This window comes from Pongo pygmaeus, chromosome 2, assembly GCF_028885625.2.
Source record: "Pongo pygmaeus isolate AG05252 chromosome 2, NHGRI_mPonPyg2-v2.0_pri, whole genome shotgun sequence".
In the NCBI taxonomy this organism is placed as follows: Eukaryota; Metazoa; Chordata; class Mammalia; order Primates; family Hominidae; genus Pongo; species Pongo pygmaeus.
In genome coordinates, this window is record NC_085930.1 from 53,491,002 (window position 1) to 53,517,657 (window position 26,656).

The 26,656-nt window shown below is 39.6% G+C and overlaps 2 protein-coding genes across 6 annotated transcripts in view; one reads left to right on the forward strand and one right to left on the reverse strand.

Annotated features, from left to right (window-relative positions):
* The window catches only part of RABL3 (RAB, member of RAS oncogene family like 3), a 57,619-nt gene extending 37,731 nt beyond the window's left edge, over positions 1–19,888 (reverse strand). Inside the window, exons 1-2 of the mRNA XM_054481056.2 lie at positions 19,623–19,888; positions 7,729–7,820 (exon numbers count right to left, since the gene is read on the reverse strand). Of these exons, the coding sequence (XP_054337031.1) occupies positions 7,729–7,820; positions 19,623–19,668 (138 nt within the window). The 5' untranslated portion in view covers positions 19,669–19,888. The remainder of the gene's footprint in view (positions 1–7,728; positions 7,821–19,622) is intronic.
* GTF2E1 (general transcription factor IIE subunit 1) overlaps positions 19,800–26,656 on the forward strand; it is a 39,040-nt gene continuing 32,183 nt past the window's right edge. The window contains exons 1-2 of one of the 5 annotated variants that reach the window (XM_054481055.2): positions 19,800–19,955; positions 25,149–25,626. In XM_054481055.2, coding sequence (XP_054337030.1) covers positions 25,179–25,626 — 448 coding nt within the window. In that variant the 5' untranslated portion in view covers positions 19,800–19,955; positions 25,149–25,178. Of the gene's footprint in view, positions 24,576–25,148; positions 25,627–26,656 lie in introns of all 5 variants that reach the window. The other 4 variants (XM_063662587.1, XM_063662588.1, XM_054481053.2 and 1 more) reach the window with 4 other exon arrangements.

The window sequence follows — 26,656 nt, forward strand, 5'->3', positions numbered from 1 at the left end:
CTAAAATTGACACCTTAACATCATAATTAAAAGAACTACAGAAGCAAGAGCAAACACATTCAAAAGCTAGCAGAAGGCAAAAAATAATTAAGATCAGAGCAGAACTGAAGGAAATAGAGATACAAAAAACCCTTCAAAAAAATCAATGAATCCAGGAGCTGGTTTTTTGAAAAGATCAACAAAAATGATAGACTGCTAGCCAGACTAATAAAGAAGAAAAAAGAGAAGAATCAAATAGACACAATAAAAAATGATAAAGGGGATATCACCACCAATCCCACAGAAATACAAACTACCATCAGAGAATACTATAAACACCTCTATGCAAATAAACTAGAAAATCTAGAAGAAATGGATAAATTCCTGGACACATACACCCTCCCAAGACTAAACCAGGAAGAAGTTGAATCTCTGAATAGACCAATAACAGGCTCTGAAATTGGGGCAACAATTAATAGCTTATCAACCAAAAAAAGTCCAGGACCAGATGGATTCACAGCTGAATTCCACCAGAGGTATAAGGAGGAGCTGGTACCATTCCTTCTGAAACTATTCCAATCAATAGAAAAAGAGGGAACTCTCCCTAACTCATTATATGAGGCCAGCATCATCCTGATACCAAAGCCTGGCTGAGACACCACAAAAAAAGAGAATTTTAGACCAATATCCCTGATGAACATCAATGCAAAAATCCTGAATAAAATACTGGCAAACCGAATCCAGCAGCACATCAAAAAGCTTATCCACCATGATCAAGTGGGCTTCATCCCTGGGATGCAAGGCTGGTTCAACATATGCAAATCAATAAACGGAATCCAGCATATAAACAGAACCAATGACAAAAACCACATGATTATCTCAATAGATGCAGAAAAGTCCTTTGACAAAATTCTACAGCCCTTCGAAAAAATTCTACAGCCCTTCATGCTTAAAACTCTCAATAAATTACGTATTGATGGGACATATCTCAAAATAATAAGAGCTATCTATGACAAACCCACAGCCAATATCATACTGAATGGGTAAAAACTGGAAGCATTTCCTTTGAAAACTGGCACAAGACAGGGATGCCCTCTCTCACCACTCCTATTCAACATAGTGTTGGAAGTTCTGGCCAGGGCAATCAGGCAGGAGAAGGAAATAAAGGGTATTCAATTAGGAAAAGAGGAAGTCAAATTGTCTCTGTTTGCAGATGACATGATAGTATATCCAGAAAACGCCATTGTCTCAGCCCAAAATCACCTTAAGCTGATAAGCTACTTCAGCAAGGTCTCAGGATACAAAATCAATGTGCAAAAATCACAAGCATTCTTATACACCAATAACAGACAAACAGAGAGCCAAATCATGAGTGAACTCCCATTCACAATTGCTTCAAAGAGAATCAAATACCTAGGAATCCGACTTACAAGGGATGTGAAGGACCTCTTCAAGGAGAATTACAAACCACTGCTCAAGGAAATAAAAGAGGATACAAACAAATGAACGAACATTCCATGCTCATGGGTAGGAAGAAGCAATATCGTGAAAATGGCCATACTGCCCAAGGTAATTTATAGATTCAATGCCATCCCCATCAAGCTACCAATGACTTTCTTCACAGAATTGGAAAAAACTACTTTAAAGTTCATATGGAACCAAAAAAGAGCCCACATTGCCAAGTCAATCCTAAGCCAAAAGAACAAAGGTGGAGGCATCACGCTACCTGACTTCAAACTACACTACAAGGCTACAGTAACCAAAACAGCATGGTACTGGTACCAAAACAGAGATATAGATCAATGGAACAGAACAGAGCCCTCAGAAATAATGCTACATATCTACAACTATCTGATCTTTGACAAACCTGAGAAAAACAAGAAATGGGGAAAGGATTCCCTATTTAATAAATGGTGCTGGGAAAACTGGCTAGCCATGTGTAGAAAGCTGAAACTGGATCCCTTCCTTACACCTTACACAAAAATTAATTCAAGATGGATTAAAGACTTAAATGTTAGACCTAAAACCATAAAAACACTAGAAGAAAACCTAGGCAATACCATTCAGGACATAGGCATGGGCAAGGACTTCATGTCTAAAACACCAAAAGCAATGGAAACAAAAGCCAAAATTGACAAATGGGATCTAATTAAACTAATGAGCTTTTGCACAGCTAAAGAAACTACCATCAGAGTGAACAGGCAACCTACAGAATGAGAGAAAATGTTTGCAATCTACTCATCTGACAAAGGGCTAATATCCAGAATCTACAATGAACTCCAACAAATTTACAAGAAAAAAACAAACAATCTCATCAACAAGTGGGCGAAGGATATGAACAGACACTTCTCAAAAGAAGACATTTATGCAGCCAAAAGACACATGAAAAAATGCTCATCATCACTGGCCATCAGAGAAATGCAAATCAAAACCACAATGAGATACCATCTCACTCCAGTTAGAATGGTGATCATTAAAAAGTCATGAAATAACAGGTGCTGGAGAGGATGTGGATAAATAGCAACACTTCTACACTGTTGGTGGGACTGTAAACTAGTTCAACCATTGTGGAAGAGAGTGTGGCAATTCCTCAAGGATCTAGAATTAGAAATACCATTTGACCCAGCCATCCCATTACTGGGTATATACCCAAAGGATTATAAATCATGCTGCTATAAAGACACACGCACACGTATGTTTATTGCAGCACTATTCACAATAGTGAACCAAAGACTTGGAACCAACCCAAATGTTCATCAATGATAGACTGGATTAAGAAAATGTGGCACATACACACCATGGAATACTATGTAGCCACAAAAAAGGATGAGTTCATGTCTTTTGTAGGGACATGGTTGAAGCTGGAAACCACCATTCTCAGCAAACTATCACAAGGACAAAAAACCAAACACTGCATGTTCTCACTCATAGGTGGGAATTGAACAATGAGAACACATGGACACAGGAAGGGGAACATCACACACCGGGGTCTGTTGTGGGGTGGAGGGAGCGGGGAGGGATAGCATTAGGAGATATACCTAATGTTAAATTACGAGTTAATGGGTGCAGCACACCAACATGGCACGTGCATACATATGTAACAAACCTGCACGTTGTGCACATGTACCCTAAAACTTAAAGTATAATAAAGAAAATTAAAGAAAGAAACTAAATTAAAAAAAAATTTTAACATTTTTTTATGGAGCCAGGGGTCTCACCATGTTGCCCAGGCTGGTCTTTAACTCTTGGGCTCGGGTGATCCTCCCAACTTGGCCTCCCAAAGCAGTGGAATTATAGGCATGAGCCACCATGTCTGGCCTACTCAACACTTCTGGGTAAAAGTTTTTCTCATAGAGAAGAGACTAGCAGTATTTCCCATTACTTTTTTAAGACAGGTAGAATTTGCTTGCCTAAGGTAAGGTGCATTTCATAACAAGGGGAGGAGAACATATAAGCCTTTTGATTTCTGTTAAAAAAAACTCTTTATTTCAAATTTAACTTTGTTTGCTATCTGTGCTTTTATTCAAAAGAAGAGTTTAGGGCCTGGCATGGTGGCTCATGCCTGTAATCCCAGCACTTTGGGAGGCCAAGGTTGCAGGATTGCTTGAGCCTAGGAGTTGGAGACCAGGCTTGGGCAACACAGTGCAACCCCATCTGTATAAAATAAAAAAAGCTGGGCCAGGCACGGTGGCTCATGCCTGTAATTCCAGGTCAGAGTATCTGAGGTCAGGAGTTCGAGACCAGCCTAGCCAACATGGCGAAACCCCATCTCTATTGAAAGTACAAAAAAATTAGCCGGCCATGGTGGTGTTGTGCCTGTAATCCCAGCTACTCGGGAGGCTGAGGCAGGAGAATCGCTTGAACCTGGGAGACAGAGGTTGCAGTAAGCTAAGATCGTGCCACCACACTCCAGCCCGAGCAACAGAGTGGGACTCCATCACAAAAAAATAAATTAAATAAATAAATAAATAAATAAATAAATAAATAAAACAAAAAAAAAACTGGACATGGAGCAAATCTCAACAAATTTCAAAGGATGAAAGCATACAGTGTATGTTCTCTAAGCACAATGAAAGGTAACTGAAATCAATCATTAAAAGAGAATAAACATTGTCAAATGTTTGGAAATTAAGAAGCATATTCTATGCAATCCATGAGTCAAAGAAAAAATTGCAATGGAAACTAGACAATAGTTTGAACTGAATAATAATGAAAAAAATTTTAGGAATGCAGTTAACGCTGTGCTTACATAGAAATTTTAGAGTCTTAGAGCTCTAAAAAAAAGTCTGAAAAAAATTAAGCAATTACTCATTTCAACAAGTTAGAAAGAAGACAGTAAATTAAACCCAAAGAAAGTATGTTCATAAAGATAAGAGCAGAAACTAACAATGCACAAAACAAACATACAATAGAGAAAATCAACAAGGCAGAAACTGGTTTTTGATAGACTTCTGGTAAGACTGATCAAGAAAGTAAGAGAAAAGCCACAAATCATTCTACCAGAAATGAAAAAGGGAATATTGTTCAATTATCTTATTGAAAAACAGTAAGACGGAAAAAATTTTTTGTATCAATTTACATAAAATTCTTTCAAAAACATAAACTACCAAAATTGACACAAGAAGGAATATAGTTATTTTATTATTTTCTTTAATGTTACTTAAAAACTTCCCACAAAGAAAAACTTAGGTCCAGATGGTTTCACCTGTGAATTCTTTCAAATATCTAAGAAAAAAAAATACCAATCTTAAACAAAATCTTTCAGAGAATAGATACAGAAATTAATACTTCCCAACTTATTTTATAAGGCTAGCATAAGCCTGATAGAAAACCCACAAGGAGATTACAAGAAAAGAAAATGATGGGACAATCTTTCTAATGAATTTAGATGCAAATATCTAAGAAAAATATTAGCAAATTAAATCTAGTGATATATGAAAAGAGCAGCACAAGACCAAGTTAGAGTTATTACAGGATTGCAAGGTTGGTTTAACATTCAAAAAATTAATCAACATAATTTACCACAGTAATGGAATAAATCAGGAAAATCATGATTATCATGAAGAGGCAACTGGTAAAATTGAATACCCATTCATGATACAAACTCTCATTGTAATAGGAATAGAAGGACATTTCTTTAATCTAATCAAATATGGTATATTTGATTAGACAAAAAATCCTCCAGCAAATACCTTACTAAATAGTGTTATACTGAAAATTTCCCCATGAGATGGGAATGAAACAAAGATGCTTGTTGGTGCCACTTCTATTCAACATTGTACTGGAGGTTTAGCTAATTCAATAAGACAAGTGGGAAAGAAAACCAAGACAAAGGTGAACAACATGAATAGAATGGGCACTGGGTGGGGATAGGAAAAGGAGTAGGGCAGGAGGAAGGGAAGGGGCAGAAAATTGGATTAAAGTTCAATTACAACTTTACATTGTAAAGGACTAGACCATAACTTCCCATTTATTAAGCTTCTCTGATCCTTCCTACAAATGTGTAGACTCAATAAAGCACATATTATTGACCTCTGTTTTCCAGATAATATAACTATGCCTCAGAGAGGTAAACTGATTAGTCTAAGGTCACTCTTTCAGAAGCGAAGGGCAATTGACTCAGGAGGTGAGGGTTTAAATCTAAGTTTCTTTTCAATATGTCATGCTCTTTCACAGAATCAGAGCTAGAAAAATCCAAAGGGAAAATTTGTCCAGAACTTGCTATTGGGTCTCCCAAACCTAAATAAAGTTGCCACTGAATTTAGGAACATGGTTGGCTAAAATGACACAAAATAGGTCCGTTCCTACTTCAAACCTATAGAAATGCTATAAAAATATTTTGAGACAGAGAGAAAGAGTAGAGAGAAGAGAGACAGAGAAGACTGGCTCAAGAGAAAGTTAGGAGAAAGAAAGGAATATCCCCAAATGCTAGAAATGAAGAAAAAACTTAAAATCAGAGGGAGAAGTGGGAACTGACATAGATTCAGGTATAGCTTCAGGGGTTGGTGCCTGGAGTCTTAATGCCCATCCAGGAATAGCAGACCTGTTTTCCAGCATTCAAGGCAAAAGTATATGTGAGCGAGTGATGAAGACTAGACTATAGATGCCTTTTTGAAATCTGGACCTTTGATGAGCTGCCCAGTCAGTGAAAAGACAGAGTTGGAAAAACATTGTCCACAGGCTCAGGGAAATGGCAAAAACTTTCTGTCAGGGACCTCAGACAGAAGGTAGAGAGAAGATAAATGGTCCACAAGAAATGGAAACTATAGGTCTGTGCTACAATCAGATGCTGGGGGAATTTACATTATCTAGATTTACATTATCTGAGCTGAGAAATTCAAATCCTTACAGTCTTGGCAATGACAGAAATGAAAAGGCGCTGTATAGGGATACTTTCACAACATAGCATACAGGACTTCCAAAGGGAGAGGAAAAAAATCCTGTTGAAGATGTGATCATCTTACAGAATTACAAGCCATACAAGGAGATACATTTCCATGAAGTAGAGTAGCATATACAGCAAGGAGCATAGCTACCTCTCCTCCAGAAAAAAATAAAATAATCCAAAAGAAACCATAAAATAAGTATGTTGGAAATTGTTAAAATAAAAAGCAGACACCAAAATGAAGGATCAGGACATTTTGGAAAATTTTTACATTTTAAAAAGAACTGAAAGGAACATCTAGAAATTAAAAAGTATAGGTACTTGGAATGAAAAACTGTATAGATATATTAAAAAGCAGATTAGATATAATTGAAGAGATTCTTAGTTAACTCAACTGGAAGGCAGATATGAGTATATCATCCAGAAGACAGCAAGGAGAAATATTAACAGTTATGAAGAACAAAAATCTCATAGAAAGTCAAGAGGAAGGGATAGAAGAAATGAGGGAAGACAGATAATGGCTTAAAACTCTGAAAAATAAAGACATGAGAACAATGACTACTTCTGAATAGGATGAATAAAAACGAATCTACACCTAGACATAGGTTAGCAAAACAACAAAATATCAAAGATTAAAAAAAAACACAAAAAATATTTTAAAAGCAACCAAAGAAGAAATTACATTAAAAAGGAATAATAATTAGTCTTACGGAAGATTTCTAATCAGCAGCAATGTAAATCAGAGCTATGGAACAACAGCTTCAAAGAACAGAAGGAAAATAACTATCAGTCTAGCCAACTACCTTGCCTTCCGTATGTGTTTCTTAACTCAAAGGAGAAAGGTGTGCCAGCAGATGAGAGACTTGTCAGAACTAGCTGGCATTAGCAAAGACCAATGATATCTGGGAAGATATTTAATTTAATTAAAACTATACCTAATTCCTAAACACAAGATAGAACAAATGACCCAGACATGAAGCTCCAGGAGCTTCTGCCTTTACATTATATTTCTAGCTGAAAGTTGGCAGTCTTAATAGCACAAGCTTAGGCAGAATTATTTACGGAGGATGCTATGTGAACTCTAGATATATGGCATAATGATTAAAACTGAAGTCTGTGGCATCAGACAAACTCTTCAAATCTTGACTCTGCCTTAGTTCCTGCATCTACACATCTCAGTTTTAAAAAGGTGAAATAACAAGGGACATGTAAAGCAACTGGCATAGTACCTGGCACATAGTGTGAATGTAATAAATCCCAGCTATTACTATTAATCTTGACCATAGTACTGTAATTTGATCATATAATTTGAAGCAGTTATCTTTAGTACATTATTGAAAAACTAAAATATAAAAGACACATACTCTGACATCCACTGAGCAGCCCACGGTCCATGATGGATTTCCCAGCACTTGATTTTGGCATAGGAGATGGACTAATGAAGATTTCCCAACACCTGTAAGAGATACAAGAACTCTAGTCACTTAAGAGACAATGCTGAAATCTGTTTTGGAAAGAGTAAGACTAATACTACACAGGAATAATGTTAAATAAAGCATAGTTGTTAGAATGCCATACCAACAATATAAGCTTCACTGAATAAAGTGAAGATGGTAGAGGGCAGTGGTTCTCTCAAATTTAGCATCAGAATCACCCGGAGGGTGGGTTAAAACATGGAATGCTGGGCTCCATCCCCAGACTTTCTGATTTAGCAGGTCTGTCTTGGGGCCAAAGATTTCTAACAAGTTCCCAAGTGATAGTGATACTGGTCCAGGGGTCTCACTTTGAGAACCACTGGCCCAGGTCAATTTCATATTAATGAATCCCTTTCCTTTTGAATGATTTAATCAATTTAGCCTATTTTAGAATTGTAGAATCTTAACAGATCTGAGAAGTAATCCCTCTCTCTTGCACACCAATGCTGAGGTCCCCTCCATGGCATCCTGTTAGAGGGTCTTCCAGACTGTGCTTGAATACTGTCAGTGAGAGGGATTCACCATTTCACAATTCTAAATTTAGACACTCCAGTTCTCCCACATAGTGATTTAAAAAAAGCAGCCAACCACTTAGCCCAGACTTACCTTTTGGAAAAAAGGTCTACTCCCTCTTCTACATCATGGCCCTTTAAGTCACCATTTGATCTTCTTTTAGATTTCTTGGGCTCAGGGAAATCTAGTTATTAATTCTAAGGGTAGCATTCAGAGATTTGTATGAAGAGGAAAGGGAATGAGCTCTTCCTCTATATCCATGTGTGGAGTCACTCACTCATTCATTTAACAGCATTTTTGGGGTTACATTATGACAAGCATGGTTGGTATCTTCACAAATCACTAATTTTATCAAAAATTTAGATCATCTCTTTGATCATACTGTGTATGAACCTATTGTTTATGTTTATTTTTTATTATAAAAAGTTATATTTACAATCTAGAAAGTATGCACAAATGAGGGCCAGGCACAGTGGCTCACATCTGTACCCTCCCAGTGCTTTGGGAGGCTGAGGCAGGAGGATCACTTGAGCCCAGGAGTTTGCGACCAGCCTGGGCAACACAGCAAGACTGCATCTGTACAAAAAATAAATTTTAAAGAAATTAGCCAGGCATGGTGGCCTGCGTCTGTAGTCCTAGCTACTCAGCAGGCTGAGGCAGGATGATCCCTTGAGCTCAGGAGTCGGAGGTTGCAGTGAGCTATGATCACACTGCTGTACTCTATCTAGCCTGGGTGACACAGCGAGACCCTGTCTACAAAAAAAAAATCACCTTAAGACTACTGTCAACATGAAGGTTTATTTAATTCCACAATAAAAGTTTTTCTGTGAGCAGGTGGTTATTGTGATTATATACACAGTATACTTAAAAACAATAAAACAACATAAGCCTCTGCTTCCCTAGCTTGTTCTGTCTGGAATATCCTACTCATCCTCTCCCTTCCCTCCCCTCCCCTATTGACCTGGTGAATTAATCTTTGGAGACTCAGCATCATTCTAGTTATAAAGTATTTTCTGAACCCAAACAGGGAGAACTAAGCATAGCATCCACTATTCTCTGGGCCTCCACTGTACCCTGTACATTTTCCTATAGAAAACTTAAAACATATTATTACATGTATTTATTTATAGGTTTTATTAACTTTAATTTTTTTTGATTGGATGTTGGATTTTTATTCATCTTAAAAAAATGATGCCATCTGTTGATTTATTTGCAGTGGAGAAGAATGCCCTGTATAAAGAAATATGTTTTATTTTATTTATTTAATTATTATACTTTAAGTTCTAGGGTACATGTGCACAATGTGCAGGTTTGTTACATATGTATACATGCACCATGTTGGTGTACTGCACCCATTAACTCATCATTTACACTAGGTATGTCTCCCAATGCTATCCCTTCCCCCTCCCCCTACCCCACAACAGTCCCCGGTGTGTGATGTTCCCCTTTCTGTGTCCAAGTGTTCTCATTGCTCAATTCCCACCTATGAGTAAGAACATGTGGTGTTTGGTTTTTTGTCCTTGCAATAGTTTGCTCAGAATGATGGTTTCCAGCTTCATCCATGTCCCTACAAAGGACATGAACTCATCATTTTTTATGGCTGCATAGTATTCCATGGTGTATATATGCCACATTTTCTTAATCCAGTCTATCATTGATGGACATTTGGGTTGGTTCCAAGTCTTTGCTATTGTGAATAGTGTTGCAATAAACATACGTGTCATGTGTCTTTATAGCAGCATGATTTATAGTCCTTTGGGTATATACCCACTAATGGGATGGCTGGGTCAAATGGTATTTCTAGTTCTAGATCCTTGAGGAATTGCCACACTGTCTTCCACAATGGTTGAACTAGTTTACAGTCCCACCAACAGTGTAAAAGTGTTCCTATTTCTCCACAACCTCTCCAGCAACTGTTGTTTCCTGACTTTTTAATGATCACCATTCTAACTGGAGTGAGGTGGTATCTCATTGTGGTTTTGGTTTGCATTTCTCTGATGGCCAGTGATGATGAGCATTTTTTCCTGTGTCTTTTGGCTGCATAAATGTCTTCTTTTGAGAAGTGTCTGTTCATATCCTTCGCCCACTTGTTGATGGGGTTATTTTTTTCTTGTAAATTTGTTTGAGTTCATTGTAGATTCTGGATATTAGCCCTTTGTCAGATGAGTAGATTGCAAACACTCTCTCCCATTCTGTAGGTTGCCTGTTCACTCTGATGGTAGTTTCTTTAGCTGTGCAAAAGCTCATTAGTTTAATTAGATCCCATTTGTCAATTTTGGCTTTTGCTGCCATTGCTTTTGGTGTTTTAGACATGAAGTCCTTGCCCATGCCTATGTCCTGAATGGTATTGCCTAGGTTTTCTTCTAGTGTTTTCATGGTTTTAGGTCTAACATTTAAGTCTTTAATCCATCTTGAATTAATTTTTGTATAAAGTGTAAGGAAGGGATCCAGTTTCAGCTTTCTATATATGGCTAGCCGGTTTTCCCAGCACCATTTATTAAACAGGGAATCCTTTCCCCATTGCTTGTTTTTCTCAGGTTTGTCAAAGATTAGATGGTTGTAGATGTGTAGATGTGTAGGGCTCTGTTCTGTTCCATTGATCTATATCTCTGTTTTGGTACCAGTACCATGCTGTTTTGGTTACTATAGCCTTGTAGTGTAGTTTGAAGTCAGGTAGCGTGATGCCTCCAGCTTTGTTCTTTTAGCTTAGGATTGTCTTCGAAACGCGGGCCCTCTTTTGGTTCCATATGAACTTTAAAGTAGTTTTTTCCAATTCTGTGAAGAAAGTCATTGGTAGCTTGATGGGGATGGCATTGAATCTATAAATTACCTTGGGCAGTATGGCCATTTTCACGATATTGATTCTTCCTACCCATGAGCATGGAATGTTCTTCCATTTGTTTGTATCCTCTTTTATTTCCTTGAGCAGTGGTTTGTAGTTCTCCTTGAAGAGGTCCTTCAAATCCCTTGTAAGTTGGATTCCTAGGTATTTTATTCTCTTTGAAGCAATTGTGAATGGGACTTCACTCATGATTTGGCTCTCTGTTTGTCTGTTATTGGTGTATAAGAATGCTTGTGATTTTTGCCCATTGATTTTGTATCCTGAGACCTTGCTGAAGTAGCTTATCAGCTTAAGGAGATTTTGGGCTGAGACGATGGGGTTTTCTGGATATACTATCATGTCATCTGCAAACAGGGACAATTTGACTTCCTCTTTTCCTAATTGAATACCCTTTATTTCCTTCTCCTGCCTGATTGCCCTGGCCAGAACTTCTAACACTATGTTGAATAGGAGTGGTGAGAGAGGGCATCCCTGTCTTGTGCCAGTTTTCAAAGGGAATGCTGCCAGTTTTTGCCCATTCAGTATCATACTGGCTGTGGGTTTGCCATAAATAGCTCTTATTATTTTGAGATATGTCCCATCAATATGTAATTTATTGAGAGTTTTTAAGCATGAAGGGCTGTAGAATTTTGTCAAAGGACTTTTCTGCATCTATTGAGATAATCATGTGGTTTTTGTCTCTGGTTCTGTTTATATGCTGGATTACATTTATTAATTTGCGTATGTTGAACCAGCCTTGCATCCTGGGGATGAAGCCCACTTGATCATGGTGGATAAGCTTTTTGATGTGCTGCTGGATTCGGTTTGCCAGTATTTTATTCAGGATTTTTGCATTGATGTTCATCAGGGATATTGGCCTAAAATTCTCTTTTTTTGTTGTGTCTGTCAGGCTTTGGTATCAGGATGATGCTGGCCTCATAAAATGAGTTAGGGAGAGTTCCCTCTTTTTCTATTGATTGGAATAATTTCAGAAGGAATGGTACCAGCTCCTCCTTGTACCTCCGGTAGAATTCAGCTGTGAATCCATCTGGTCCCGGACTTTTTTTGGTTGGTAGGCTATTAATTATTGCCTCAATTTCACAGCGTGTTATTGGTCTATTCAGAGATTCAACTTCTTCCTGGTTTAGTCTTGGGAGGGTGTATGTGTCCAGGAATTTATCCATTTCTTCTAGATTTTTTAGTTTATTTGCATAGAGGTGTTTATAATATTCTCTGATGGTAGTTTGTATTTCTGTGGGATCGGTGGTGATATCCCCTTTATCATTTTTTATTGTGTCTATTTGATTCTTCTCTCTTTTCTTCTTTATTAGTCTTGCTAGCGGTCTATCAATTTTGTTGATCTTTTCAAAAACCCAGCTCCTCGATTCATTGATTTTTTGAAGGGTTTTTTTGGTCTCTATTTCCTTCAGTTCTGCTCTGATTTTAGTTATTTCTTACCTTCTGTTAGCTTTTGAATGTGTTTGCTCTTGCTTTGCTAGTTCTTTTAATTGTGATGTTAGGGTGTCAATTTTAGATGTTTCCTGCTTTCTCTTGTGAGCATTTAGTGCTATAAATTTCCCTCTACACACTGCTTTAAACGTGTCCTAGAGATTCTGGTATGTTGTGTCTTTGTTCCCATTGGTTTCAAAGAACATCTTTATTTCTGCCTTCATTTCATTCTGTACCCAGTAGTCATTCAGGAGCAGGTTGTTCAGTTTCCATGTAGTTGAGCGGTTTTGAGTGAGTTTCTTAATCCTGAGTTCCAGTTTGATTGCACTGTGGTCTGAGAGAGTTTGTTATAACTTCCATTCTTTTACATTTACTGAGGATTGCTTTATTCCAACTGTGTGGTCAATTTTGGAATAAGTGTGATGCGGTGCTGAGAAGAATGTATATTCTGTTGATTTTGGATGGAGAGTTCTGTAGAGGTCTATTAGGTCCACTTGGTGCAGAGCTGAGTTCAATTCCTGGGTATCCTTGTTAACTTGCTGTCTCGTTGATCTGTCTAATGTTGACAGTGGGGTGTTAAAGTCTCCCATTATTATTGTGTGGGAATCTAAGTCTCTTTGTAGGTCTCTAAGGACTTGCTTTATGAATCTGGGTGCTCCTGTATTGGGTGCATATATGTTTAGGATAGTTAGCTGTTCTTGTTGAATTGATCTCTTTACCATTATGTAATGGCCTTCTTTGTCTCTTTTGATCCTTGTTGGTTTAAAGTCTGTTTTATCATAGACTAGGATTGCAATCCCTGCCTTTTTTTGTTTTCCATTTGCTTGGTAGATCTTCCTCCATCCCTTTATTTTGAGCCTATGTGTGTCTCTGTATGTGAGATGGGTCTCCTGAATACGGCACACTGATGGGTCTTGACAATTTGCCAGTCTGTGTCTTTTAATTGGAGCATTTAGCCCACTTACATTTAAGGTTAATATTGTTATGTGTGAATTTGATCCTGTCATCATGATGTTAGCTGGTTATTTTGGTCATTAGTTGATGCAGTTTCTTCCTAGCCTCGATGGTCTTTACAATTTGGCATGATTTTGCAGTGGCTGGTACTGGTTGTTCCTTTCCACGTTAGTGCTTCCTTCAGGAGCTCTTTTAAGGCAGGCCTGGTGGTGACAGAATCTCTCAGCATTTGCTTGTCTGTAAAGGATTTTATTTCTCCTTCATTTATGAAGCTTAGTTTGGCTGGATATGAAATTCTGCCTTGAAAATTCTTTTCTTTAAGAATGCTGAATATCAGTCCCCACTCTCTTCTGGTTTGTAGAGTTTCTGCTGAGATATCCGCTGATGTGCTTCCCTTTGTGGGTAACCTGACTTTTCTCTCTGGCTGCCCTTAACATTTTTTCCTTCATTTCAACTTTGGTGAATCTGACAATTATGTGTCTTGGAGTTGCTCTTCTCAAGGAGTATCTTTGTGGTGTTCTCTGTATTTCCTGAATGTGAATGTTGGCCTGCCTTGCTAGATTGGGGAAGTTCTCCTGGATAATATCCTGCAGAGTGTTTTCCAACTTGGTTCCATTCTCCCCGTCACTTTCAGGTACACCAATCAGACATAGATTTGGTATTTTCACATAGTCCCATATTTCTTGGAGATTTTGTTCGTTCTTTTTACTCTTTTTTCTCTAAACTTCTCTTCTTGCTTCATTTCATACATTTGATCTTCCATTACTGATACCCTTTCTTCCAGTTGATCAAATCGGCTACTGAAGCTTGTGCATCGTCACGTAGTTCTCATGCCATGGTTTTCAGCTCCATCAGGTCATTTAAGGACTTCTCTACATTGGTTATTCTAGTTAGCCATTCATCTAATCTTTTTTCAAAGTTTTCAGCTTCTTTGCAATGGGTTTGAACTTCGTCCTTTAGCTTAGAGAAGTTTGATCATCTGAAGCCTTCTTCTCTCAACTCGTGAAAGTTATTCTCCATCCAGCTTTGTTCCGTTGCTGGCAAGGAGCTGCGTTCCTTTGGAGGGGGAGAGGCCCTCTGAGTTTTAGAATTTTCAGCTTTTCTGCTCTGGTTTTTCCCCATATTTGTGGTTTTATCTACCTTTGGTCTTTGATTATGGAGATGTACAGATGGGGTTTTGTTGCGGATGTCCTTTCTGTTTGTCAGTTTTCCTTCTAACAGTTAGGACCCTCAGCTGCAGGTCTTTTGGATTTTGATGGAAGTCCACTCCAGACCCTGTTTGCCTGTGTATCAGCAGCAGAGGCTGCAGAACAGCAAATATTGTGGAACAGCAAATGTTGTTGCCTGATCATTCATTCCTCTGGAAGCTTTTTCTCAGCAAGGTACCGGGCCATGTGAGGTGTCAGTCTGCCCCTACTGGAGGATGCCTCTCAGTTAGGCTACTCGGGGGTCAGGGACCCACTTGAGGGGGCAGTCTGTCTATTCTCAGATCTCAAACGCCATCCTGGGAGAATCACTACTCACTTCAAAGCTGTCAGACAGGGACATTTAAGTCTGCAGAGGTTTCTGCTGCCAGACATTTAAGTCTGCAGAGGTTTCTGGCTATGCCCTGCCCTCAGAGGTGGAGTCTACAGAGGCACACAGGCCTCCTTGAGCTGTGGTGGGCTCCACCCAGTTCGAGCTGCCTGGCCTCTTTGTTTACCTACTCAAGCTTCATCAATGGCGGGTGGCCCTCCCCCAGCCTTGCTGCCACCTTGCAGATTGATCTCAGACTGCTGTGCTAGCAATGAGCAAGGCTCCGTGGGCGTGGGACCCTCCGAGCCAGGTGAGGGATATAATCTCCTGGTGTGCTGTTTGCTAAGACCGTTGGAAAAGCACAGTATTAGGGTGGGAGTGACCCGATTTTCCAGGTGCTGTCACCGCTTCCCTTGGCTAGGAAAGGGAATTCCCTGACCCCTTGCGCTTCCCGGGTGATGAGATGCCTCGCCCTGCTTTGGCTCACACTCAGTGGGCTGCACCCACTGTCCTGCCCCCACTGTCTGACAAGCCCCAGTGAAATGAACTCGGTACCTCGTTAGAAATGCAGAAATCACCCATCTTCTGCGTCGCTCACGCTGGGAGCTGTAGACTGGAGCTATTCCTAATCGGCCATCTTGGAACCACTCCCTTAATTTTAAGTTCCTTGAGGGTTCTTATGCATCTTTTTTATCTTTAGTACTTATATCAGAACCTTAATTAGTATTTATTAAAAGTTTCCATATTATTCCAAAATCTTCATAAACATTTAAAGTATCTCCATAGTACTTCAGCGTGTAGGCATAAAAATTTACTTAATCATTCTTCCATTATTATTAGATATTTAGGGTGTTTTGAAATTTTTGATAATGCTAGTGAAAGGTTATTTCTGTTTAAACCTTTGTTTAAAATTAAAATTATGTCCTTAATATACCTTCCCAGAAGTAAACTCAGTACTTAAAAGGAAACATTTAAAGTTCTTGATATGTATTGAGAAATAACTTTCATGGGGTTATACTGCCACCAGCCATACACTTGAGCCTGCAGGTCTTGTTGCACCTCAACAGTATCATGTAGTTAGCTTTTCATCTTTGTTAACCTGATAAAGGAATAAAAGTGACAACTTGGCCAGGCGCGTTGGCTCACACCTGTAATCCCAGCACTTTGGGAGGCCGAGGCAGGCAGATCATGAGGTCAGGAGTTCGACACCAGCCTGGCCAAAATGGTGAAACCCCGTCTCTACTAAAAATACAAAAATTAGCTGGGCGTGGTGGTGGGTGCCTGTAATCCCAGCTACTTGGGAGGCTGAGGCAAGAGAATCACTTGAACCCAGGAGGCAGAGGTTGCAGTGAGCCGAGATTGCGCCACTGCACTCCAGCCTAGGTTACAGAGCAACAGTCCGTCTCGGTGGTGGGGGGCAGTGGGGGAGTGACAGCTTGCTTTAGTCTGCATTTCTTTACTTTCTGATAAAGATCAAAGATTATCATTATGATTATTCTGGCAAATCAGTTGTTTTTCCTCTCATAAATTCTCTGTTGATCTACTCTGTACGTTTATCTACCGGGTTTTAGTGTCATTAATTTATATGAGCTCTTTATCTATTAAATATATTAATTATTTTACGTATGTGTAATTGAATCAAACATTTTCCCAGGCTTCCCTTTTATTACTTCTTTTACATAGAAACATTTAAGATTTTTAAATACTCAAAATTATATTTGTCATTGAATTTACTGCATTGTATCTAATATCTGTAACTTTTAGGATGTATTGTTGATTCTGTATTTGTAGACAGGTTTGTTTATGTTCAAGGAATGTATCTATCCACTTAATTATCAGCTTGTTGCAACACTTAAGGCCTAGTTTAGCTTAATTGTGTTAGGGTAAACATTTCTAGGCAGTAAAATTGTATAGCTCTCCATGAATTAACTGCTTTGGGTGATAAGTATTAGCTAACATGGGATGAAACCCTAAACAGTAAGAACAGTTGAAGTGCTAGGGAATAATAGCTAATTTCACTTCTTTAAGAATTTTGGGAGATTCTATGTTTTCACCTTTAGAACTAAATTTGATCAAAAGAATGCACTTGATTTACTTGGGGGTAAAAAAGGCCCAATATAAATAAATGTCAGCTCCAAATACAGCTGTTTGGTAATATGTTAAACTAGTCCCTAATCTCTGAAAGAAAGAGAAAACCGTATGGTAGTGAGACTTTCAGGGTTCCTTACCAAATTACCAAATATCTCAATAGGATAGAAAACAAATCTCCAAATATCAACTCATTTCTTTCTTCTTTTTATTTTTTTTCTTGGAGACAGGGTCTCATTCTATCACCCAGGCTAGACTGCAGTGGCACGATCCTAGCTCACTGCAGCCTCAAATTCCTGGGCTCAAGTGATCTTCTCACCTCAGCCTCCTGAGTAGCTGGGACTACAGGCGTGCACCACCATGCCCGGCTAACTTTCTATATTGTTTTTGGTAGAGAGAGGGTCTTACCATGTTGCCTAGGCTGGTCTTGAACTGAGCTCAAGCAATCCGCCCGCCTCAACCTCCCAAAGTGCTGGGATTACAGGCTAGAGCCACCTTGTCTGGCTAAGTCATTTCTTTATATATTTGTGAAACCCTCAAAATTTTATGAGGGAAATGGCCTTTATTTAAAAATAAAATTTCAGGTTTGAAAGGCTGAGGAAGTGTAAAAAGTGCATTCTAAATTGTCAGACTGTGTACTTTTAAATCGCAGTTTAAAGGAGACTGACAAAATTACCTTTTAAAAAGATAAAAAGACAATAACTAACTTTGCACATAAAGGTTAACATTAGTGAATGTGTGACAACATCAATCACTTTCCTGGCCATCACAGCTGTGTCTTCTGCTTTAAACTAAACCATAATGGGGAGGGGGGCAGTAGGGAAGCTTATCAATTGCCTGATTACTTTTCCACAGTTAATGTAGCTGCTAATTCGATCCCTGTTACATGATGCATTAATTCCACAGTTATAACCCCAGAACCTAATACAGTGCCTGTTGGAAAGAAAATAAATTGACTAGTTGCAGCAGTTTGTAATATGAAGGGATTGTTAGATACAATAGAAAATGGAATTATAGAGGACACAAAACACCCACTTAATGTGTCAGGAAGAAGTCTGTTAGTTCTGGATTCTAAATTCTACTCAGTGATACTCTTGCCAAGTCCCTTTAGGCCACAATTACTTTCTTTATCTGTAAAACTGAGTGATTTTATTAAATTAACTTTGGCACCACTTCAAGCTACCTGATGGAAATCAAGTCGACATAAATTGTGATTATGTTCATTGGGTTTCAAAAGGCAACTTTCTTAGCGGAATATTAAATAATGCTCTCTGTAAAATATTTCATAATGCAAATCATCCTCAGGGCAATGTGAAAACATTCTTAACCTATATTTGCTGCCCACAGTTTTATTTAGTTTCTGTTAAGTTTTCAAGCCTCTCCACCTCCAAGCATCTAGCACAATGTCTTTGCTCACAACACATGCTCTTAGGCCAACTCCAGAAGAGCGCTTCTATAAAATGCAAGGTCAGCATTTATTGAAGTTACTAAGGAGAGCTGAATTGGGGATTATGGAAGAAAAGATAAGGGCAGTGAGGTGGGAGCTGGAAATCCAGACGTCAGCTGTAGTTCTCAAATGTCCCAGGTATCAAAAGAATTTTTTTTGCATCTACTGAGATTTTAAAAAAAAAAAAAAAAAAGAATTTTAACACTAGGATTAAATTGGGCTCAGCGTTAAATCCTAGCTGCTTCAGAATAAAACTCTTAATTTCTCTATTGTACAGTCGAGGACATAATAGGTTTTCAATGAAGATCAAACGAGAACCAGGAAATTAAGCTCAGTTAAGAATAAAACAGGACCACTACCCAATATGTCACTGCATAATTATAACTTAGCGTTTAAGTTCGTGGGCTCTGCGTTCAAAAGGATTCTGTCATTTACATCTCTCTGCCTCACTACTCTCTTCTGTAAAATGGGATAACAGGACTGATCTCAGAATTAAATGAGTTAATATATGCGAAGCGCTTGCCAGTGCACGTTTCTCAGTGCACATTTGACTTCCTTAATCAACAAAATCTCTTGAAGGCACGGTCCTACTAACTTCTGTACCCTTAACATACAACCCCATACAATACTCAATGCCTGCTTTTTTTTTTTTTTTTTTTAAAATAAAAGAATTGACAATACACTCTAGGCTGGGGTCGCCTGGGAGACCGATGTGGAAAGCCGCGAAGGCAAAAACCCGGGCTCCACGGGAGACCGATGTGGAAAGCCGCGAAGGCAAAAACCCGGGCTCCGCGACCCCCACCCGCGCGACGCCGCCGCTGCCGCCGCAGCGTCGTCACACGGAGCAAAGTCCCCTGGGAAGTGTAGTCTTCAGGCCCTGGGAGGGACTTCAGCCACGGGCCGAGGAGCCAGGAAGTTGAGGGAAGGAAGTTAAGGGGAGGGTTACTGGGTAATTCAAAAGTGTCTGGAGCCCCAGAGGTAGGGTAAGCCTCTCACCTGAGTCTCCCAACACCAGTACCTTCACCCGATCCAGGGACGCCATCTTGCCACTGCCTTCCCTGGGTTAACGCCTGTTCCGGGATTGTAAGCCAATCAGAGTTGGGCATGGAGGGCAGAGCCTTCAATTTCATTGGCCACTCGGAGCGTGACTGTCTTGATCGAAGGCTTCACTGAACTCATTGGCTGGTCTAGTAAAAGGTAGCGGGGTGCTTCCCCAGCTGGTCGCAGGAATAGTGCGTTTTCTTTGTCGCGCAAAGGGCGTGGCTCATTTAAGCCGGTAGTTGAAGCGCTGAGGGCAGCTCTAGTGGGAGTGTTCGAGGATTCGCGTTGGTAAACCTTGTTCCCTGTTCCTTGTTCGGAGTTCCCTGGCCGGGCATTGCATTTCATGATTTCTTCTTGCTTTCGCTCCCTCTTAACTATCCTCCCCTAATGAATTACCCTCTTGCCTTGGTCCTCTTGGTCCTCCAAAGAACCATTGACCCCGGAGCGGCCCGTGTGCGACCTTGGGTAGGGCGGGCTTGGCTGCGCCGAGTGTGGCCCTGGACCCAACTGGGAGAGTCCGAGGGAGTTTGGGGTCTCGGAGTCTCGCAGTGGGGAGGAGTGCATATCACCGAACGCGTCTCGTGGAGGGCAGCTGGGTTCGGAGGTTTCGCGGTAGTTTGCCGCTGTGTGTGTGAAGGCGTGGAAAGTGCCATGAACTGTGGTAACAGAACACCGCAGTTAGATGTGTAGAATCCCAAGTTGTTCTAGAACTGGAGTGGCGATTTACTGAAGTAATCTAACTGGACTCTTCGCATCCACGTTTTCGTTTTTTTCTCCACTCTGCAGTCAGCACAATCTTTTAACATCCTGAATTTGATCCACTCACCTCCCGCTTAAAACTGTTTTAAATTTAAGAAGAGAGTGCCCAATAGCCTGTCCGATTCTACCGTGGAAGCAAGAGTGGAGGAAGTGAAGCGGGGGGAAGCTGGCAAGATGAGCCATGTTGGAACAAAACGTGCCTAGGAGACATATGGAAAGTTTTATGGAAGTACTTGTCTGGCTATGCTAGATGCTGGAAATTAATTGGTGAACAAGATGAAGTCTGGTCTTAGAGATAGACATGGAGAAAGTACAAGAAGGGGGAAAGAGCCATGGAACATGTGAAAGGGGATGTATGCTACTTAATGGGGAGTTAAGTATGCTACTTAATGGGGAGTCGGGAAGGCCTCTATGAGGAAATGTCATTTGAGACTTGAAGGATGATTAGGAGAAGGGGGTTTGGGCTTAGCTGTAGGGGCAGAAGGAACAGCAGGTGCAAAGCCTTGGGAAGCAGGGAAAGCACATGTGGCTCGTGGAATTGAGAATATGCTGGTGTGGCTGGATATGAGGCTGACAGGGTAGACAGAGGGCAGAGGGTGCCTTCTTTTCAACTTTGTTTCTCTAGCTCCGTGCCTGGTGCACAGTAGTCCTTAAATGTTTATATGATTAAAATACACGTGGGTCTGGACTGGCGTAGGGAGGTGAGGCTGGGATCTGACTCATGGACAATGGAGATCAAAGGAAGAAACAAAGGTCCTAGGAGGTCCCACACTCAGAAGTCTCCAGAGACCAGCCATACTCCTTCCCTAATAACGCCAGCTGCTGTTCGGCTTTAGCTTATTGTTTCCATGTGGGAACATGGGCTCACTTTTTCCTCAGATATTTCCAATTTTGCAAGAGGAGCTGGAAGTTGAAATTTATGTGAACTCTTACAATTTTTAAATGTTGACAACTAATTCAGAAAATTTTTGAAACATTCTTTGGGTGAAACAATGCATGGGGGGCTGCCAGTTTGAGAACTCTTACCTGAGACCTCTAGAGATTGAGTAAGGAGATTCAGCGTGAGTGGGAAGTGATGGAGGAGAGAAGGTAGTGGTCGGGAAGGAGGATTTTAGAATGCGGAGATTTTGAACAAGGTGGCACAGCTTGATTTCATTTCTGAACTCTAGTTTCATTTGTTCAGCTACCTGCTGGGCATATTCAGAGGAATATCCTATGGTATTTCCTCAAAGACACTTCTAAAAGTGATTTCCTCATTTCTTCCATATCTGCTCCTCGTCAGGGGTCACCTATTTCTCATGGCAGTACTTTTCCTAGCCTCGCTGGCTCAAAACAGAGCTATTTAAGATTTTTCCTACTCCCGTATTCTGTATCCAATATATTTTGTTGGGTCCTTTTGATTTTCTTTTTCTGTAATAACTTTCATTCATTTTGTTCTCTTCTTGCAATTTTTTTGCCTTCTTAGTTTAGATTTTATACCCCCAATGTTCCACACTGCCTCCACCTTCACTCACTTGAGTCCATTCCTCATATTGGTATAAGAATCATTTTTCTAAATAGGGGATTTATTATGAATGCCAGTACTTAATTGAACTCTTATGCCAGCCCTTAAAGCAGAACACTTTGCATTAATTATCTCACTGAGTTCATACATTAACTGTGTGAGCAGGGCACAGTTAATAACTTTTTTTTTTTTTTTTGAGGGTCATGTCCTGTCACCTAGGCTGGTGTGCAGTGGCTCAATCATGGCTCATTGCAGCCTTGACCTCCTGGCTCAATTGATCCACCTCAGCTGGTACTACAGGTGCATGGCACTGTACCTGGCAAAGTTTTAAAATTTTTGTAGAGATGGGGTCTTACTGTGTTTCCTAGGCTTGTCTTCAGCTTCTGGGCTCTGACAATCCCACCACCTCGGCCTCCCAAAGTGTTGCAATTACAGGTATTAGCCACTGCACTTAGCTTAATCACTTTTTATATATGAAGAAACTGAGTCTGAGAATTTTCTGGGGTCAGGGGGGCTAAGAAATACTGGAACTGAGATTTAAACCCCAAAACTGTTGGATTGTAAAGTCCTCATATCACTCCCTTACTTTAGTCTTCACGACTCCCTAGGGTGTTTTAGGCAAAGGAAACAGGCTGAGCAATAAGTGGCACAGGGACCTCTCCATGCAGGATGAGCATTGGCAGGATATATTGCTGCATAGTAGAGTCACCTAAAGAGCTTTAAAAATTTGTGTGATGCCTAATCTGGCCGCCCCAGACCACCTGAGACAAAACCTTTAGGAGTGGGGCCCAGGGTCAGTATTCTTAAAACGTTCCCTAGATGATTCTGCCTTACAACCAGGCTTGAGAACTGTTAGTCTGGGGCATGGCATGTATGGGGCAGGGAAGGAGAACACAATAGTAGGAAATAATCCTGGAAACAGGTTATATTGACATTTTTCTGCTGTTCTTTGTTGAATGTTTCTGAAGCCATATGTTGTGTTCTGACAACTGTTGAGGATGTAAAACAACAAAAAAACGAAAACTGGGTTCAAGTACAATGTATAGACCAAACCGAAAAGGAGAGAAAAGTGTTTCCAGTAGTATGCTGTGGTACTACTTTGGTGTCAAGCCCAGGCACTTGCCAGGCATTCTTAAGCCCTGGGGTAGCAGGAAGGCTCTAGGTTCACAGATTTGGATCTAGGTGCTACTTTGTTATATCTTACAATATGTAGTCATACCTGAGTATTTGTAATCTAAAGTACATATTTTCTTTTGACTGACTTTTACTTTTCCTTTATTACAGGAAGGGCCTTATATTTTCCCCCCAAAATATATGCATAGATTGGTTATAGATTCGTGTATAGAGTTTCCTTATAGTATGGTACTGTGGATATCAAAATATTTCTTATAAAAAGAGTATTAAATCTGTTGGGGTTGATAACCACTGATTTCAAATAAAAGAGTTAGTTGAAACTAGTATTAATAACAGAATATGGTTCTCCATTGAAATAGTTCAATGGGATGTCTCTGTTAAAAATTATCCTGCGGAGCCTGGCCAAGATGGTGAAACCCTGTCTCTACTAAAAATTCAAAAATTAGACAGGCGTGGTGGTGCACGCCTATAGTCCCAGCAACTCAGGAGGCTGAGGCAGGAGGATCGCTTGAACCCGTGAGGCAGAAGTTGCAGTGAGCTGAGCTCGCGCCACTGCACTCCAGCCTAGGTGACAGATGGAGACGCTGTCTCCAAAAAAAAAAAATTATCCTGTGGGCTGGATGTGGTGGCTCATATCTGTAATCCCAGCACTTTAGGAAGCCCCCAAGGTGGGTGGATCCCTTGAGCCCAGAAGTTGGAGACCAGCCTGGGCAAAATGGTGAAACCCTGTCACTGCAAAAAACACAAAAATTAGTCAGTCATGGTGGTGTCCACCCGTAGTCTCAGCTACTGGAGAGTTTGAGGTGGGAGGATTGCTTGAGCCCAGGAGGTTGAGACTGCATTGAGCCAAGTCACACCACTGAACTCTAGTCTGGGCAACAGAGCAAGACCCTCTCTCTATTAAAAGAAAAACAAATTCCCTGTGGGCTAGGGAAATTTAACTTGATTTAATCTGTGTGGCTAGTCTAGCCATTTTTAGTTTGGAACATATTAAGTTGATATGGAAGCTGTCCTTCCTAAACACTTTAATTACATTCTTATTAATCACAACAGCTCCATTAAGGTAGTTGATACTATCCTTATTTCTTAGAGAGTAAAACGTGGCTTGAAATTGTTTAAGGGATTTGCTCAGGATTACATAGTTAACAAAACACAGGCTGTGTACTCTGAATTTCAAAGCCCAGTTTTGTATTTTTTTGTTTGTTTTTGTTTTTTTTTGTTTTTGAGACTGAGTTTCGCTCTTGTTGCCCAGGCTGGAGTGCAGTGGCACAATCTTGGCTCATCACAACCTCCACCTCCTGAAGCCCAGGTTTTTTAAGTAAACCACATGCCAATGTGGGCTTTGAGAAGACAGCTTTCTGGGTCATGGTATGGAAATGAGATACACTTAGTTTCTGCTTTGTCAAGGGATCCAGTATTTAAGAATATTTTGGGCTGCTTTCCCTCCCTCATTTTCTACCTTTTTAAGGACTGGATGGTCTTTCCTTGATTATCAGATTTAATTTTTCAAGGTTGGTAAAACTATCTGGATCTAAGTATTACTTTCTTTCAGTTTTACAACAGTTAATGATTTTGTCAAACACCCCAGGTGGTGATTACTCATGTGTTTATTGGTTTGTTGTGATTTTATTGTGAAAGCATGACTATGTTAAAACATCCTAGAATCTTGGTAGAAAAATTTTACTCAAGAAAGGAAACAAAGACACTTTTAGGAGATGCGAACTGCTAGTTTTCTCAGGGTTGCCAGCATTCCCAAAGAATAGTGAGCATTTCATATAGCTTTTTTTGTGTTTCTCTTCTGAAGTAAAGTACACTTGATGTAATATATTGTTTTATAAATTATAAGTTACTTTTTAATCAAACACACTATAGATCGTAAAAGTAGCCATTTAAGAAACATGTAAAGCTTTTTGGGTGTAATCTTTTGTGCATTCTAGAGGAAAATCTTGTTCTGCTCTGTTAAATGCTTAGGTATTAGAAATCTTTTTAAAACTCTTTGGGTACTTCTCTGGCACTGCAAGGATAGTGGATATGATTACCATGTTCTTATACCTGGCTAATTTTCTGTTTGTTTCTGAATTCAGTATATTTAAAGTTGGAGTTTGTTGCTAAAGATGGCAGACCCAGATGTCCTCACTGAAGTTCCAGCAGCATTGAAGCGGTTAGCCAAGTATGTGATCCGGGGATTTTATGGCATTGAGCATGCCTTGGCCTTGGACATCTTGATCAGGAACCCCTGTGTGAAAGAGGAGGATATGCTGGAGCTGCTCAAGTTTGATCGGAAGCAACTTCGATCAGTTTTGAATAATTTAAAGGGAGACAAGTTTATCAAATGCAGAATGAGGGTAGAGACTGCTGCAGATGGGAAAACCACTCGCCATAACTACTACTTCATCAATTATCGTACTCTTGTTAATGTGGTAAAATATAAACTGGACCACATGAGAAGGAGGATTGAGACCGATGAGAGAGATTCGACCAACCGGGCTTCCTTCAAATGTCCTGTCTGTAGTAGTACTTTCACAGACTTAGAAGCTAATCAGCTCTTTGATCCTATGACAGGTGAGGTTTATCCGGTTTGTGAATCTTTAAAATAAAGTGTGTATTACCCTTTTTCTTAAATTGACTCATCTAATTTTTAAACCATCATATATATTATTATAAAAGTGAATGGATCAGTGTAAATTACGGCATGCAGTCAGTCTTACTGTCCTGTTTGGTTGTCACACTACTTTGAGAAGCCTTTGCAAAGCCTTTCTCCTTCACAAGGGAGTTTCTCACTTATGGCCCTCCTGTCTCTGCCCATCCCACCTTGTTTACAACTGCAGCCTAATCTGAAGGGTTGATTTCTCTACCACTTTGAGGCTGTTCTAATTTTATTTTTGACCTCTAGACAGTTGCAATACAGTGTATTTAAATGCTTTGTTAGTGGAACTAGAAAGTGGTATCAGGAGTATGTAACTAGGACGTATTATCTGGATTTGGGGAAGGCCTCTGGAAGAAGTTAACATTCGAGACCTAAAAGATAGTAAGAGTTAGCCAGATGAAATAAGAGGGGAATTTTTTCCAAGATAAGACATTTAGTGTCCTTTAGATACACATTATTATTGGAAGAAAATTGTCAACAAGATATATAATTGGCCTGATTTGATTGAATAGTTTTAAGGATTTTTCTTAACACAATTTAGAAAGCATGCATTATCTGAAAATACAATATGTCTAGCATAAACATGAGAAACTTTGAAGTTCTAAGTTATATAGTTATTTTATCTTGTTATCTGTTTACACAATAAAAAGAGACTAGTTTTGCTAAATACTTGATCAATTTTGTGTTATTTTGTACAGGTAAAAATCTATAGAAGGACTCAGTGCTATTAAATTAGATTAAGTCCCTTTGTTATGGTTGATTTCAGGAGTATAGGCTACTTTTTAGTTCATAAATCTGCTTTTTTAAAAACTTCATCCGAAAGTTTAAACTTTGACCCATGAAATATTTGGTTGTGCAAAATTACAGATTTCTGTGTATGTTTTATTTTCTATTTTTTATGTTATATATGGTACATTTTAAATAATTTAAAAATTTTTTTAAGTG